The following is a 17,329-nucleotide window of genomic DNA, read 5'->3' on the forward strand; positions in this document are numbered from 1 at the left end:
CTGCCTGAATTCCCTCCCGGGACCACACAAGGGGAGGTGAACAGTCACCTTCTGTACTTGTCTCTGGCCCCACATGTAAACTACAGCACACGTGTGCACTCAACTCCACCACACAATTTTTTAAGTAAAAATAAATAAAAATAAAATCAATAGCCAACTATAACTTCTGATATTCCCATGCGAGGAAGCATCACTGTTTTCCTGTCCTATGTCATCTTTTAACATCTGAAGACAAAAGAATCCCATTATCCATTGTGTCTTGTTCCAATATAGCATACCTCCAGGCATCACAATGTTTTGGTTTTCTAGTATTTTAGCATAGTTCTTGAATAAAAGTTACAACAAGGCCTTTAAAGACTAAAGGGAAAGAAGTACTTTTGTGCCTAGTACAACCAAGACACAAAACAGTAACTGTTGAATAAATGCCTAAACTTCAGCTATAATGAAGAGATAGACACTGGCAATCTGGAGACAAATATGTGAATACCATGGCTTCTAACAAGACCAAATAATAGGTATCAGGTAAATATGAAAAGAGCCTAATACCCAAATTATTATTAGTCAGACCTATTTATGTACCCCCATCAACTCCAACATTAGCAGCTTTTTAAAAAAGCAAACATCTGAGTACTAACCACATGCCAGGCCATTGTTCTTAGCACTGCATGTGTTACCTCACTTAATCCTTACTCCCCTCCCCTCCACCCCGAAAGAGCTTACCATGATTATACTACTTTCATAGAACAGAACAGAACACTCAGATACACAGAGGATAAGCAATGTGCCCAAGAAAATATACCTACAAGCAACAGACCAGGACTATATCTAAGTTCTTAAAGTCCTACCTTTTAAAAAATATATTTTGCCAGGCGGTGGTGGTGCACGACTTTAATCCCAGCACTCAGGAGGCAGACGAAGGCGGATCTCTGTGAGTTCGAGGCCAGCCTGGTCTACAAAGCGAGTTCCAGGAAAGGCACAAATCTACACAGAGAAACACTGTCTCGAAAAACCAAAAAAAATAAAATAAAATAATATATATGTTTATATTTATATATTGCAGGCTGGAGAGATGGCTCAGAGGTTAAGAGCACTGGCTGCTCTTCCAAAGGTCCTGAATCCAATTCCCAGCAACCACATGGTGATTCACAACCATCTGTAATGAGATCTGGTGGCCTCTTCTGGCCTGCAGGCATACATGCAGAGAGAACACTGTATACATAATAAATATAATTTTTTAAAAGGGGGGGGAGAAAGCTGGGCATGGTGGTGCATGCCTTTGATCCCAGCACTCAAGAGACAGGTGGTTCAAGGCCAGCCTGGTCTGTAAAGTGAGTTCCAGGACAGCCAGAGCTGTTACACAGAGAAACCATGTCTCAAAAAACTGATAGATTGATAGATGGATGAACGGAAGGAAGGAAGGAAGGAAAAATACAGGTAAGTAGGTAGGTAGGTAGATAGGTAGGTAGGTAGGTAGGTAGATAGACAGATAGACAGACAGATAATAAATACATTTGCACTGGTTTAGTGTCGAAAAAGATATAAAGTGAAGCCTATCACTCATGTCCTTTATCAACCTACTTATTCTCCACCCACCTCTGAAACTACAATAACTACTGTTATTACTTGTTTCAATACATCTCTAAGTCAACATAAATGGATTTACCTAACTTTCTACACTACATTCTTCTATATCTTATTTTTTTCCTTAGTATATTAGCTGTCTTCCCATTCTGGTCCTCAATCACATAGCACTGCATTACATTACAATGGTTGGATAAATTATAATTTTGCCAGTTTCCAAAAGAAAGATTAAGGTTTTTTTAATCTCCATAAAACGCTGTTGCAATACAAATGTAGCTATTGGGTAGCAGCCCAGAAACTGGACTTCTCAGATAAAAAGCACAGTGCTGCTGTGGATATTGCTCTATATAAATAAAACACTGATGGCCAGTGACCAGGCAGGAAGTAGGTTGCCAGGCAGGAAGTAGGTGGGACAAGGAGAGAGGAGAATTCTGGGAAGCAGAAGGCTGAGGAGGGAGACACTGCAGCTACCGCCAGGACAAGCAGCATGTGAAGATGCCGGTAAGCCACCAGCCATGTGGCAAGGAATAGATTTATAAAAATGGGTTAATTTAAGATAAAAGAACAGTTAGCAAGAAGCCTGCCACGACCATACAATTTATAAGTATTATAAGCGTCTAGTGATTATTTTATATGTGGATTGTAGGACTGCGGGGTTTGGTGAAGGTGGAGAGAAGCCCTCCAGCAACACAGTGCTGTCAATTCTTCATCTAGGTCATACACTTTTTTACACTGACCCTCAGTTATTACTTTTTATTGTTATTATAAAGGGCATTTCTATTATTTCACTGTGTTGTGTGTGTTGGGGGCAGGGTAATTAATGAATGAATGAATGAATGAATGAATATGCCACAGGTGTGTAGGTACCTATGGCGACCAGAAGAGGTCACTGAGACTCCCAAGAGCTGGGGTTACTTTGGAAGAGCAACAAATGCTCTTTCAGCCCTGAGCCATCTCTCAAGTCCTATCCTGGCATTCTTATTTTCCTCACCCACAAAAACAAACAGGGCGGAACTGTCACAAACCTGTAATCCATCACAGTTAATTCAAGGTCAATCTAGGCCAAACAGCAGGACCCATCTCAAACAATAAAAAAGGGGTGAAAGCTGATTTTTTTTAAAGACTTTTGGGTAATACAGAAAGGATTCAACAGTGCCTGACACTTTTGGTGGTTATCAGTTTTGAATACCAGCACTGTATTTTTAGAATAATAGTTCATAAAGTTTCCCATGTTTTTTCCCTTCCTATACACGGACATACCAATTTCTAAATGTATGCTTTCTTCCTTATTATTCTACTTGCAGGCTTACTCAACTGCTCACCCATGTATACGTGTGAACCTATGTTCACGCAAAGATAACCAGTTAGCGTTTTACATGACTACTCTTCAAAAAGTAAGTGTAGGCCAGGTGGCAGTGGCGCACGCCTTTAATCCCAGCAATGGGAGGCAGAGGCAGGCGGATCTCTGTGAGTTCAAGGCCAGCCTGGGCTACAGAGTGAGTTCCAGGACAGGCACCAAAGATACACAGAGAAACCCTGTCTAGAAAAACCAAAATAAATAAAATAAATGAATAAAAAAAAACTATTTAAAAAGGTAATTATAGTTTCATGAGGTTCATTACTGTTAGGATGTAATGAATAGCAAATACTGGATCACAAAGTATGTATATAGTAATCTGTAAGTACTTGGGATCAATTCGGGGAAACAATCTGAGTTCTACACTCAACAAGACAGTCTCTGTGGTGTTTTCCAGACAGGGTTTCTCTGTGTTGCTCTGGCTGTTCTGGATCTCACTCTGTAGACCAGGCTGGCCTCCAACTCAGAGATCCGCCTGCCTCTCCCACCCAAGTGCTGGGATTAAAGGCTAAAGGCGTGCACCACCACCACTGGGCTAGCGTGAGTCTTATAAAGAAAGAAAACCACCAATTTCTACTAATGATAGTAAGCAAAGCAGCCAAATTCTCCTAGAGCTGTTTTCAGATGCTCCCAACTCTGTTGGTAAGGACCTCTTTTCATCTTGCTCTAATGCCTTCCCCCTTCTCTTTGCATGTCACAAAACAAGTGTTAGATCAAAGAACTCTTGCCCACTCCAACAATACACAGTTTATAATTATGATTACTTCAACTACTAACAACCCAGAAAGAAGCATCAAGCCAAACACAGTAATTAACTTGATAGGGCTGCATTTGTTCAACAATAAGCAAATAAGCCTATTAACGAAATTCAAATGATCAAGGTATCAGATGGTGTGGGAGCCCACAGAGGCTTCCGAGATCTTACTCAAGGTCTGAGAATCTGAGCTTGCTTTACCCAGCAGGGCTGCATAAGGAGATGATTTGGTAACAGGAGTGGTTCCCAGGTGTTTGGAAGGGTCTACACTTGGCTGTCTGGTGTGCTTTGATCTAAGGGGGAGGTCTTTTGCTCCTCCCCTTGCCATGTTATAAAAAGCCCTTCTGGATGAGGCTGCTGGGTATTGGCTCTGGCCCTCCTGAAGCTATCCTGTGTTCTTTTCTTCTCGTTGTCTAGGTCTCTTTCTATCTGATATTTTCTTATCCCTCTCTCCTCCTCCTAAGAACCCTTCAAAAGGTGGGAGCAGGACTCCCATAAGATGGTACCTGAATGTGGTAGTTTGAAAGAAAATGGTCCCCAAAGGGAGTTGCACTATTAGGAGGTGTGGCCTTGGAGGAAGTGTGTCACTGTGGAAGTGGGCTTTGAGGCCTCTTCTATGCTCAAGCCACTCCCAGTGAGACAGACCACTTCCTGTTGCCTGTGAGTCGAGATGTAAGAACTCTCAGCTCCTCCTCTGGCACCATGTCTACCTGCACGCTGCCTTGTTTCCCACCATGACAGTAACAGACTAAACCTCTGAACTGTAAGCAAGTCACCACAATCAAATGTTTTCCTTTAGAAGAGTTTGCAGTGGTCATGGTGTCTCTTCACAGCAATAGACATTTTCATTTTATCACTTTATAAAAACAGATAAAACTATGCCTGTGGCTCAAACCTGTAATCTCAGAATTTGGTAATCTGAGACAGGAAGGTAGCCATGAGTACCAGGCATCTCAAAACAAACAAACAAAAATAATAATAATAAAAGAGAACAGATAGAGTCATTTATGACACTTTAAATTTATGAGTTACTTTAAATTCACTAGGTACTTTTAACAGTTTCCAAAGGTTGACTCAACCACAAAATAATAGCTATGTTATTAATTACTTAGTAAACTGGAATAATAGAAAAATTTACAGCCTACCTAATACGCCTAGGGGAAAGCAAAACTAGAAATAAACACCTGATGCTTTTAGTCACGATTTTCACCCATTTTTTTATTCCTTACTGCCAACTGAATAATGCTATCACAGTTACAACAAAACTTCCCTCACCAGAATCAGCTCTCTTTAAACAGAAGAAGTAACAGTCCTAATCATGCTGCATCCTCTATTTCCAATCAATGACTCCACCTGGGACCATAGCTGGCTCTTTATCATTTCTGACCTACAATTCACTTCCATCAAGTTAACAATGTCTGTCCATCTTTGGTCTGCCAAATCTCTCCTGATCTATCTGTTCCTTCATTTAAAGAACTATAACCACAGTTAAACTAATTACTTTCCCAATTCTCTCTTCAATTCTTCCTTTATAAAAACTATTTGCCCACTAACCAAATTAAAATCAGAACATCTAAAATTTTTAAAGTTCAACCTGCTGTAAACACAGTTGTCTATCATCTTACAAGTACATGTGCTCACAAGAATGTTTTCTGTAAATCAAAGTTCCAAAATACATTCACTTGACAAGCTTCTGATATAGTGAGCACTGTATGGGATTTTATGTTCCCTATTCTCAGACATTCCAGCTAAATGGATTACCATTCCATTCCTAACAAGGCATCAAATCTTGTTGTTTTTAAATTAAATTTTAAATCTTGTTGTTTTTAAGATTTACTAATTTATTATGTATAGCGTTCTGCCTGCATGTACACCTTCATGCCAGAAGAGGGCACCAGATCTCTTTTATAGATGGCTCTGAGCCATTATGTGGTTTCCGGGAATTAAACTCTGCTTATCTGGAAGACCTCTGAGCCATCTCTCCAGCCCCAAGCCATGCTGTTTTACAAGGTTCTATTACCCATTTTTGCATTTGGGGATTTTCTGAGACAGGATCTAACTGTGAAGTCTTAACTAGTACAGAATTTCCAAAACAGATCAGTCTGGACCCAGGTTTGCAGCATTCCTCGTGAGTCCTAGGATTACAGATGTGAGCTACCATGCTCACCTATTTTATACAATCATTCATCTGTAAACAACACTGCTGCATCTTTATGTGTACTCCTCCTATGATTTGTGTCTTGTTTTATTTTCCTTACATGGCTTTCAAACACTGTTCATTATATTGTACCCAGAAGCCTATCAAATGAATGTATTCTGGAACTTTCATGCACAGACATTCTGAGCATATGCATTTGTAAAACTACAGCTGTGTTTAACATTTAAAAAATAAGTTAGCTGTCTGTTGTAGATATGTTAAAATTAAAGGTTCTGGTTTTTTCTAAAGAAATAAGAGATGTAAACAAGGACTACACTTATTATGCACAGTCATGGCAGATAAATATATATGGAGAGAGATGGAAATAATTTTTTTAAATCTTGAGTGCTAAATTATCACTAGTTAACATTCTAAAAATTTTTTAAATATTTTATTTTGTCCATATGTATAAGTGTTTTGCCTACATGTATGGCTGGACACCACATGTATGCCATGGGGAGTGACCACCCAAGGAGGCTGTCTCATTTCCCCAGGGAACTGGAGTCACAGATGGTTGTAAGCCACCACGCAGTTGCTAGAAGTCAAACCCTGGTCCTCTGGAAGAGGTGCACTTAAAGGGTGAGCTATCACTCCAGCCCATATTTTTCTAATATGAAGAATTAGCTGATTATTCATGTCACTGAAAACAGGTTGAGAAAAATACTTTGCCAGTTTGTAGTCAGAAATATGAGTCAAGAAAGGATTCAAATGAGAATACTTTTGTATGATGTCATTACACTTGATTTTTTACCTTCTTATAATTGCCAAATTTTCTACCAAGAATGTGTAATACTTTTGTAACCAGAAAAAAATATGAAAAACTAAAACTGTGTTCAGAATTGTATGATAACAAAGGAAAAAAAAATCAGTCTAAACTTGTGTATGAATAAAGAAGCAAGGAGCCGGGGTCCAGCATCGTGGTAGTGCTGGTCTAGTATATTATACACAAGACCCTGGGCTCTATCTCCAGCACTTCAAATAACAAAAAAGAAGCATTCGCTTTGAATAATATGTGGAAAACGTGTTACTAAAGAGTCTTAAAAATGCAAATATAAATTACACCAAGCTAGAAAATAAGACAGAAGAGTAAGTCCAGGTAAATAAAATTTTGGAAGCACTAATGGTCAAGAAATTCCCCTTTGCCGGGTGGTGGTGGCGGCGGCACATGCCTTAAATCCCAGCATTCGGGAGGCAGAGGCAGAAGGATCTCTGTGAGTTCAAGGCCAGCCTGAGCTACAGAGTGAGTTCCAGGACAGGCTCCAAAGCTACACAGAGAAACCCTGTCTCAAAAACCAAAAAAAAAAGTAAAGAAAAGAAATTCCCCTTTATAACAAATTGGTGATAGTGTATCTCTACATAACCCAGTCTGCCTTCCAATTCTTGATCCTTCTGCTGCAACCTCCAAGTGCTAAAATTAGAGGGAGGAACCACCACATCTAGCACCATTTTCCTTACATGTATCAACGCCTTGTTTTCTATGGACAAAGAATAAGTCCAGGGAAAAAGAAAGAGGCTTGCATATGGCTCCTTTTACTACTTATTTTCCTACACTATCTCACCCAAATAAATCCTCGCAACAATGTTTAAGGACACCTTTTGTATCAAGAGTTTAAAAAACATCTCAACATTCAATAATACACTTTACAGTTTAGGAAAATGGAAGTCATTCTTATTTCTTCAAAACAATTTTAAAAATACAAGGAATGTGAGAGAATCATGCTATATTTATATAGCATACTGAGAACAATGGAAACTAAGAATCCTTAAGAAGTCTCTAAGCATGAATAGGTGTGGGATGGGCTGGAGAGATGGCTCAGAGGTTAAGAGAACTGGCTGCTCTTCCAGAGGTCCTGAGTTCAACTCGCAACAACCACATGGTGGCTCACTACCATTTATAATGGGATCTGATGCCCTCTTCTGGTATGCAGGCATACATACAAAGCACTCATACCCAAAATAGTAATAACAACAATGTGTGGTAGTGCAAACCTTTGGTTCCATCACTCCGGAGGCAGAAACAGGATGATCTCTACTAAACTGGAGGACAGCCTAGTCTATTTAGTAAATTCAGGCCAGCCAGAGTAACATAGTGTGAGACCCTGTCTCAAAAAATACAAGAACAAAATCTCTGAGCGGATGATGCAAACTGACTAGGCTGCCATTTTACAATGTTAACCCTTGGTAACTGCCCCAAATTATGAAACTGAAGAATACCATGCACCCCCCTCCCTTTTTCTGGTGATAGAAGCAGTATTTTGGTTTTCATTTTCTATTTTTGATGGAAGGTCTTGAAGCCTAGGAAAGCCTCCAACTAAAAGATCCTTCTGCCTCAACCTTCTCAACACAGTCACCAAAGCAACCTTCTGAACAAAACTCCTCTAAGCACAGTATACACCAAATACAAAGTAAATCCTGAAAGAAGCCAACTACATTTTTTGTGTGAGTTGTTTATAACACAAGCAAACCAATGCATCCCAGATAGTCTTGATACAACATAAATTAAGTAACCTTGTTCTAATGCTAGCTAGCCATTCGATCAACCCTGTATGACAATTACTACAGACTTCTGATAGACCAACACAGCAGTCAAGACAATAAAGAAATATATGAAAATACAAAACAGACACAAGAAAAGCAAGCATTGTTTGCCTAACTATTCTTGGGCTGGGGCGTCGTTGAGTGTCAGTGTTTGCTTCTCGTGCATGAGGGCCTGTGTTTGATCTACAGTAAAACAAAAAACAAAAAAAAAATTGTTCCTACCACACAGTGATATAATGCAATCATCTTGGTCAATTACTGATTGATTTCAACAGGCCATCAAATCGAATGGCAAGGAAACAATCTGTGCATCAGTATCTGGCCTGCCTCAAACAGAAGCTATTACTGTAAATACCACTAAACATAAGCACACTTTAGTGACTCCAGTAGGAGACTGGTAGGCTTAAGCTTTCAGACTCAATTTACAGCTGCTCACCGGCCACCTGCTGTTGGACAAGTTACTTACCAACTTGTGCTGCCATTTCTCCAAATTTATCCCCTAAGATGAGGATAATTCTTGCAATTTGTGTCACAAGCATTTTGAAAGGAACCATGAGTTATTGTGTAATGCTCTTGAAACTCCTCAGATGTGGGTCCTACACAAAGTAAAGTATTATTATACATCTCTCTAGCAGCATCTGTTTGCATTATGACTTCCCCACACCTGAAACTGTGATTCCTGGGCACTGACCCTTCTCACAGTGCTCAGAGCCAAGCCTCAAGTCCTGATGACCTCGGTCATTCTTTTTACAAGTTTCTCTTCCTTAGAAGGTATTATGAAAATTAAGACTTACAAAATCCAGTGAGCTGCAATCTTGTATGTTTTGGTAAAATAAATATGTGGAACAATTTGGTATTTTTTAATCTAGAAATAATTTACCGTATTTACATATTTCCTACACTATTTTTAAAAATGAATTGTATATAAAAGGACATTTCATTTGTAGATTTATGTTTTACGAACAGAAAGAATAGGTCAGAAAGTGAGGACTCAAGAAAGGCAAGCAAGCAGCTACCGCTGTGACCAAACTGCTTTCACGGGAATGACTAAGAAGAGTGTTGTGGACTCAGATGAGATACTCCATGTGAAAGAACTGGGAAAACCACAGAAAGCTACCAAAATACTCCATTTAACAGAATGATACCATTGTTTACAGTCCTAAAACGGCTTAGTACGGCTACTCTATGAGACCAGTAAAAACAGATGTAGGAAACATACACTTAAAGTCAACAAGTTAAGACTGGATATACTGTGAGTCAAGAAACCTGTTAGGAAGTTTACTTTTAACAAACTACTTTTAAATCTCATAAGTAAATCTAGAAGTATACAAAAAAGCTAACAATTCATTTAAGTGGACAGATATACTGAATAAATGTATTTATTTGTAAACTGAGAATTAAGAAATTGATGAACAGGGCTAGAGAGATGGCTCAGAGGTTAAAAGCACTGGCTGCTCTTCTAGAGATCCCGAGTTCAATTCCCAGCACCCACATGGTGGCTCACAACCATCTCTAGTGGGATCTGATGCCCTCTTCTGGCATAAAGGTGTACATACAGATAGAGCACTCAAAATAAATAAATTTTAAAAAAGGGAAAAAAAGGTTTAAAAAAAGACATTGAGAAACTAGCTTTAAAAGGTATCTAGTAGTCTCTATGTCTCTATGTAGGGAAAAAAATACATGAAGGTGGAAGAGACATTCCATTTTTTCTTGCACTAATTCAGAAAGAGCTAGTCGTGAGGTCATACCTATGTAAGAGAACACAGATGGATATGGACTTAACCTAATACTCTTGGTATAATAAAAGTCAAAAAATGTTTTATGTGATTCCAGATATACATAAAATATCCAAAATGGAAAACTCTCCCCATAGGTCATATGTTCAAACTACTACACAGTAAGGCCAACCTAAATGTGACTCAAGTAACCTTAATGATGTTAAGTTCCATTTCTTTGTTATAATGTATTTGTTATGGTTATAAAGCAGGCTATGCAAAGAAATAATTCTTAGTTTTTCTCTACTTTCCTTGTGACTTAAGTAAAGTTCTGATAAAGGAATTGTCTATGACACAGACATAACCAGACTGCTCAATTACAAGACTTGAAAACCAATTAAGTAAGATCTAACAATTATCTTTACACTCATATCTCAAATTCAACAATTTATAAAAGGGGGACAGATAGGGCATGTTTAAAACATTGATGAACCATTCCAAAGAGAAATAATTTTAGTTAAAACATTATTAAAATTTACCACTCATGTACTTTAAACAAAAAAATGAGGCTGAAAGCTGGAATCTTTCCTATCACAGCCATCACACCTCCTTTCATTTCTACATTTTTCTATCTCTATCATCTAGTTACACTCAAAATACCAGAGAACCAGGGCTTTTGCTTAGGCTCGGGGCTCCCCAACCCTGTTTATAAAAGCAATTCTAACTCCAGACTTACTTTTTGGTTATTTATGTGACTACTGACAGAATTTAACTTCAACTTTTATTCCTTTAATTCAATCCCACAATATCTTTCTCATCATTTAAATTCCCTAGGCTTGAAATAAACAGCAAATAGAATTTCAACTCTCTTTATTTACTTCATTTATATATGTCTGAACTTCCAACTCTAGCTCTAAATCTCTGGAAAGACAAAGCTCTTTTTTTCTTCTTCCTTTTCTCTCATCTATTTTATATGCCCTGGACATAAATGAGCTGATCTGAAAGTGGAAGCACGTTCTTCAACTTTGTATTACTAAATAATGTTTCCAGGATGAATTAACAGGAAGACAGAGATGTCACAATACAACCATCACAAAGTCAACAACAAGACCGAATAGCAGCTGGCTGTCCCCAAACCTCATCTGTGCAGCTTGACATTCTAAGCACTGATGTATGTGTTCACCCTTGTTCTGAACACCAAACAGTGTTTAGTAACATTAAACATTTCTAAACCTCAGTAAGTTACAGCAAGTGTACTGGCAATTCCTACATCTAGTAAGTAATCCCAAAACTACACTAAGCAAAATGTACAGATAGTAAATTACCACCCACAACCATCTCAATGCCCAAGAGACTATGAAAATCTGGTAAGAGTCTGTAAAAGATGCCTTTGTGAAATGTAATACAAGAAAACTATCATTTACTTCGAGTTCTACAATAATTAGACCTACTATATTAAGGACTCACTCTCATTCATTCAATAAAACCAAGTTACATATTATGCCTCAGAAGGTGGGATTAAGACCCTACCCAGAGGCTGGAGAGACGGCTCAGAGGTTAAGAGCACTGACTGCTCTCCCAGAGGTCCTGAGTTCAATTCCCAGCAACCATATGGTGGCACACAACCATCTATAATGAGATCTGATGCCCTCTTCTGGCCTGCAGGCATACATGCTGTATACATAATAAATAAATGTTTAAAAAAAAAAAAAGACCCTACCCACATACAAGACTTAAACCTCCAGGATCTTGCAAATTAGGAGTAAAGTGTACCAATGGTGCTGAGATGGTATAAAAGATATTTCAATTTAATGCCCGAGTTTTTACACCTCCACTGATCTCTCAAAAGCAGACTATAAAAAACAGAAACCAAACAACCACTGTACCATGAGCTGATCGAGAAAAAAAGGATTGCCATCGGGAATACCCAAGCGTCACTGCTATGAAACTAAGCACAGCAGCAGTCTCACCTGAATCTACTACCTTCATGTAGTGGTTTTTGGTTATCACAGCTGAAAGCAAAGTGCCTAACAAGACCACCTCAGGCGTGTCACCGCCAATTAAACACAACATCCAGGGAAACAGGCACGAAATGCGACCAAAGGCTTCCAATTCTCACTACCTGATGAATTACGTTTTGCTTATACTACTCTCCACAGTCAGACCACCTCACATTCACAAACTCTTTAAAAGCTAGCACTGACCACGTGAAAGCAGAAAATGGGGGGGGGGGAGCTGAACAGTATTTCTAACTAGGCAAAACAAAAATTACATATCTAAAGTTAACGGGGAGAAGCCAAAGAACTCGGATATGATTTAAACAAGTAAACCAAAGTAAAAAGCTTTTATCATACCCCCCATGTGTACAGAAACATCACAGAGCAAGTTAGGAATTCAAAATCTGTTCAAGGTGGCTGAACTTATTGAAGATTTTGATACCTTTATATTTTATACAAAAGAAACATACACTGAAGGCTAGTTTTTGTTGTTGCTATTTTTAACCACAATCAATTAGGGGTCATACTAGTAGTAATAATAGAAGAAAAAAGAACCACAAACCAAAGTACTCAGAAGGGTGCAAAACTCAAGAATGTTTAACTGTTACTTTGATTTCAAAGCTTAATAAAGCCTGTAAGTTTAGGTTTACAGAGGTCATAAAAACCATCATTTCAAATATAAAATGCTATCAATGGCTAGAAATAGAGACCTCTTCACTTACCTGGTTTCTTTCTGGATTTTTCGTGACCGAGCTGTCCCAGATCATTACATCCACACGTGTACACAGTTCCGTCATCAAGAACAAATACAGTATGTCTGAGTCCACAGCCAACATCTCGGACCTTTTTATTTACAAAAAAGTCACTTTTCCTGGGCTCTAGTACAATCTCTTCATCGATTCCACCTAAACCTAGTTGTCCATAGGATGCATTTCCCCAGCACAACATGCTTGTAATGACTTTGGTCTTCCAGTTTCAATATAAAAGTCCCTTCTGAAACACTGGAAACTTGGAGGTACCCTATGTCTGAGGAGACAAACAAAGTTAATAGGATTTCAAAGAAATCGTGATGTATAACTGCTCTTTAATCAAGTGTTAAGTGACAATCAGAACTGCAATTGTTACACATTTAAAAACATGCTTCAGAGTCGGTTCCAAGAACCAATCAGTTCTTTCATTTTTTAAAGCATCATATACAAATGTTTAGAAAATGACATCACTTTCTACTACTCTTTCAAAACTTAAAACCGTAACTGGCTTCGACTTATATAACTCAGTAATAAGTACTCTTATGAAATTCTTTTTTTCTTTAAGTTTAGTGAGAACAGTAAATAAGTCATGTGTCTAATGCCCAAACAAGCAAGAAGCCAGCCAACCGCAGGAACATAACCTTGAAGTCTCCCTCAACTCACCCAAGTCAACAATCTGATACCTACCTCCACATCAACAGAAAACTGAAGTTCTTATCTGTAACAGAAATTAAACCAATAATGGAACTTAAAATTGTCACAATTTAGACTGGCCTTCTCATTACTTATACTAATAATGGGCTATATACAAAGTTAGAATCTATCAAGTCGTAATTTTAAAACAATCAACTCCATTTTACAAGTCAAAATATTAGCAGCAACCCCTCTCTACTAATTTAATTTTAAAACTAAATCGATGTGATTGTAACACATAAAAATATTCAGTTTAAATATCTAGATTCCTTCAATTCAAAATTTTTTATTATGAATGGTTCCTACAAGTAAAAATAATATTAATTTATATATACCTCTAGGACAATTACCTGAAGGTGAAAAACAAATTGTAAACAATCCCAGAACTTCTTTTCCCCCAAAATAGGAATGGGGTGGGGGGTGGGGGTAAGGTATTGATAGTTTAATAGAGAAATCTATATAACTTCTTCACTTGAAAGACATACCATGAGGGGCTGAGAGACCTCTCAGATGTTAAGGGCACTGGCTGTTCTTTTAAAGGATCCGGATTCAATTCCCAGCACCCACATCGCGGCTCGCTATTGTCTGTATGTAACTAGTCCCAGGGAATCCTACGCCCTCTTCTGGTCTCCACCAACACCAGGCACACACATGGTGCACAACACCTAAGCAAAACATCCATAAACATTATACCAAAAAAAAAGGACATGGGTCTTTCTCATCTAAACCTCCGCATCTTTTTTCAAAAACAATAGTTATTAAATAGCACCCTTATTGGAAGTTAGTTTTCCTCCTTGCTGTCCAAAGTCACCTAAATTCCTTCCACTGAATCTGAGATTTCAAAGCATAATTTTCCCGCACTTACGTTTATTTAGAAAGTGCCGAAGCTATCTCACTACACTCGCATAACCAGAAATCTGATGTCCGCCCTTTGGGACAGCAAAACTCGAAAGTTCCAGAGAGTTCTGCATTGTCCTTCCGTATCTTTTCCGTACGGCTAGCGGAAGACAGACACATATCTCCGATTTCAGCGCGCTTCGTTTGGGCACCCCCTTTTTTTTTCTCTCCCTCCAGAAGTCAGAACCGGTATTGGAAAGGCGTTCTCTCGCCAGCAACAGGTAGAAGGGGAAGCAGTTCAGTTTCCTCTGCCTGACCATGCACCGCGATCGGCTCACGCGGCCCGGGGCAGGGGCAGGGTCTGCAACACAACCCAGCCTCGCGTGCCGACCAGCCAAACTCCCGCAGCTACCGGCTTGCACCGCCCAGACCGCCCCAGAGGGCTCGGCCCCAGCGGCCTCGGCCCCGGGGAGGCCCTTGCCCACGGGAGAGGTGCACCATCCCGGCCCCGGCAAGCGCGGAGCACGCCGGCAAGCGCGGAGCACGCCGGCGCCCTTCGCCAAGGCCCCGGCGGAGGCCACCACCTCCGTCACAAGACCCCGAACCCACAGGGGCAACGACTCACCGGGTCCCTCCGGGCCGGGAGAGCCCTCGGCGATGGAGGGCGGCCGCTGCCCGCGCCCCGGACCTCTGGACGGCTCTCCGGCTCCGGGATCTTCTTCCTCTTCCAGCCGGCCGCGGCTCGGTGACCACGGCTCCTCCTTCGGAAGAACCCCAGGCGCCGCTCAGCCGGCTCTGCTGCCCGGCTCGCTCGCTCGCTCTCCTGGTGAAACTTTCCCAGGCTCCTCCGAGGACAAGCTGCCGCCCCGCACTCTCCGGACCGAGAGGCAGCCGTCCGCGACCCGGATGGAGCGGGAGGGGAAGGGCTGGCTGGCTGGCGGCGAGCAGGGCGGAGAGCACGAGGGGTGGAGAGAAGCCGAGGGCGAGGCTGGCGGCGAGGGAGAGAGGGGCGGTGGTTTCGCGGGGGCTGGGGCGTGGGGGGAGGGGGGGCGGCGGCACGGCCTGCCGGAAGTGGCCGCCGCGCGCGCGCGGCCCCGCCCACTTCCCTGTTCGCGCGCCTGCGCGGGGAAGTCTTCCCAGGGGTCCTTCGGAGCCGGGCGCCTGCGCGGTGTGTTCGCCAGTCCCTGCTCCTAGCAGAGTAGTGGAGAAATGAGAGCTAGAAGCTGTCAGTATACTTTTTCTTTTTTCTTTCCTTTTCTTTTCTTTTTCTTTTTTGGTCGGTGTGTTCACCAGGGCTTCGGCGTTCCCAAGGACTGCTTGATGGAATTTTCTTTTTTGGTGTGCCTTTCTGCTTGTAGGTTTTTAGCCTTTTCCTATATTTTATTCTACCTTTCCTAAGGAGATGTTGAAGTAGCCGGCGAAACAATCAGAAATACGGTTAGAAAAGCAGATGCCTACCCTTAAACTCACCTGAACTTAATCTAAACATGTGAGGTATATTGATAGCAATGGAGCAAAGGCTTAGACTAATCTTTGTTCGGGTTCTTGGGACCGTGTTGGCTCACATTCTCAGCTAACTCATTGGAAGATAAGGTTAAATTGTCTGGCCTCTTTCACTCAGAAGGGGGGGGAAAAATTAGAGCGTGTGGCTGCAGCTCCTGCTTCATGAAAACGAAATCCAGGTTTCACAGGCCAATGTTAACATCATCTTGATACCAAATCTGTCTGTTGAGTCTCAAAAAAGAACCCAGTGAATGAATGGAGGGCAAATTGTTGGGGCAAGAAAAAAGATGTATTCAGTAAGACGCCAAGACCAAGAATGTGGAGTAGCTTACTGACATTTTAACCTTCTTAACACAGGTTCACAGCTTCACAGCCCCCTTTATCCTTAGGAGGAAATGATTGAGGAAACCCAGTAGCTAACGATCTGTGGGGCTGTGTCAATTTGAAGAAGGCAAAAAACAACATGGAAATCCTGTGCAAACCAACTGTGCCGCTAGCTTGGGGGCGCGGGGGGGGGGAGGTGCGGAGCTCCACAACTAAGGAGGCATAAGCCCTTTCCAGCAGAGGATAGCTATAAACAAAATCAGTCTCATTTAAAAATTGGAGAACTTAAAACCAGGCCTTTTAAAATTTGTATAGGACTGACTTTTACACAGCATTTAGTTATGTCTTTACTAGCTGTTTTAACCAACTATGCACATCACCAAAACTAAGTAATGTTGTCTTTAAACTTGGGGATCCTTCTTCCTGAATAGTAGCTGAGATTGGAGGTGTAGGCCATATTACCTAGCTTACACCACACTAAGACCTGTTATTTAGGCGTAAATGTGAATCATTTATAATCAATTCCTCAGTAGGCTTTTTTGTTTGTTTTATTTGAAAAGTATATTTTAGATTAGGAAACATTCAGTTTGGCATATGTGTGTTAATTTCCTGGACTATAACAAATGACCACAAATCAAGTCTCTAAAAACAATAGAAATTTGTTGTATCAGATATAGAGGTCAGAAGCCTGAAAGGTGAAGGCAGCAAGTTGGTTCCCCCTGGTTTCAAGGGGAGAATTTTTCCATGCTTCTCTCCTGGCTTCTGGTGATTGCCAATAGTCCTTGTTAAGCCTCGAGCAAGCACCCTGATTTCTGCTCCTACCTTTATTTGATGATTTCCCTGGGTGTCCGGATTAAAGTTTCCCTTCCTATAAGAACACCAGTGATTGGATCTGGCCCCACTCTTATCCATTATGAGCTCATCATCATAGCGGAATTGTATCTATAAAGATCCTATTTCCCAGTAAGATTGCATAGGGTACCTACCCGAGGTTAAGATTTCAGCCTACCACAGTATGTTAGAGCAGTATAAAATGGTAAAATAGTTAAGAAAGCATAATTTCAATGTTAGATGTGAGAGTGCT

The 17,329-nt window shown here is 40.6% G+C and overlaps 1 protein-coding gene across 49 annotated transcripts in view; it reads right to left on the reverse strand.

Moving 5' to 3' along the window:
* The window catches only part of Herc4 (HECT and RLD domain containing E3 ubiquitin protein ligase 4), a 79,191-nt gene extending 64,007 nt beyond the window's left edge, over nucleotides 1-15,184 (reverse strand). For 20 of the 49 annotated variants that reach the window (XR_013046663.1, XR_013046651.1, XR_013046654.1 and 17 more), the window contains exons 1-3: nucleotides 15,044-15,183; nucleotides 13,576-13,606; nucleotides 12,862-13,165 (exon numbers count right to left, since the gene is read on the reverse strand). Coding sequence is in view for 25 of the 49 variants with exons in the window: in XM_042266184.1 (XP_042122118.1) it covers nucleotides 12,862-13,087 (226 nt within the window). In the remaining 24 variants the exon portion in view is untranslated. Of the gene's footprint in view, nucleotides 1-8,893; nucleotides 9,024-12,861; nucleotides 13,166-13,575; nucleotides 13,607-14,066; nucleotides 14,247-14,446; nucleotides 15,012-15,043 lie in introns of those variants that run through there. The other 29 variants (XR_013046656.1, XR_013046659.1, XR_013046658.1 and 26 more) reach the window with 9 other exon arrangements.
* Between the last annotated feature and the right edge of the window lie 2,145 nt (nucleotides 15,185-17,329).

Source organism: Peromyscus maniculatus, chromosome 21, assembly GCF_049852395.1.
Source record: "Peromyscus maniculatus bairdii isolate BWxNUB_F1_BW_parent chromosome 21, HU_Pman_BW_mat_3.1, whole genome shotgun sequence".
Taxonomy (NCBI): Eukaryota; Metazoa; Chordata; class Mammalia; order Rodentia; family Cricetidae; genus Peromyscus; species Peromyscus maniculatus.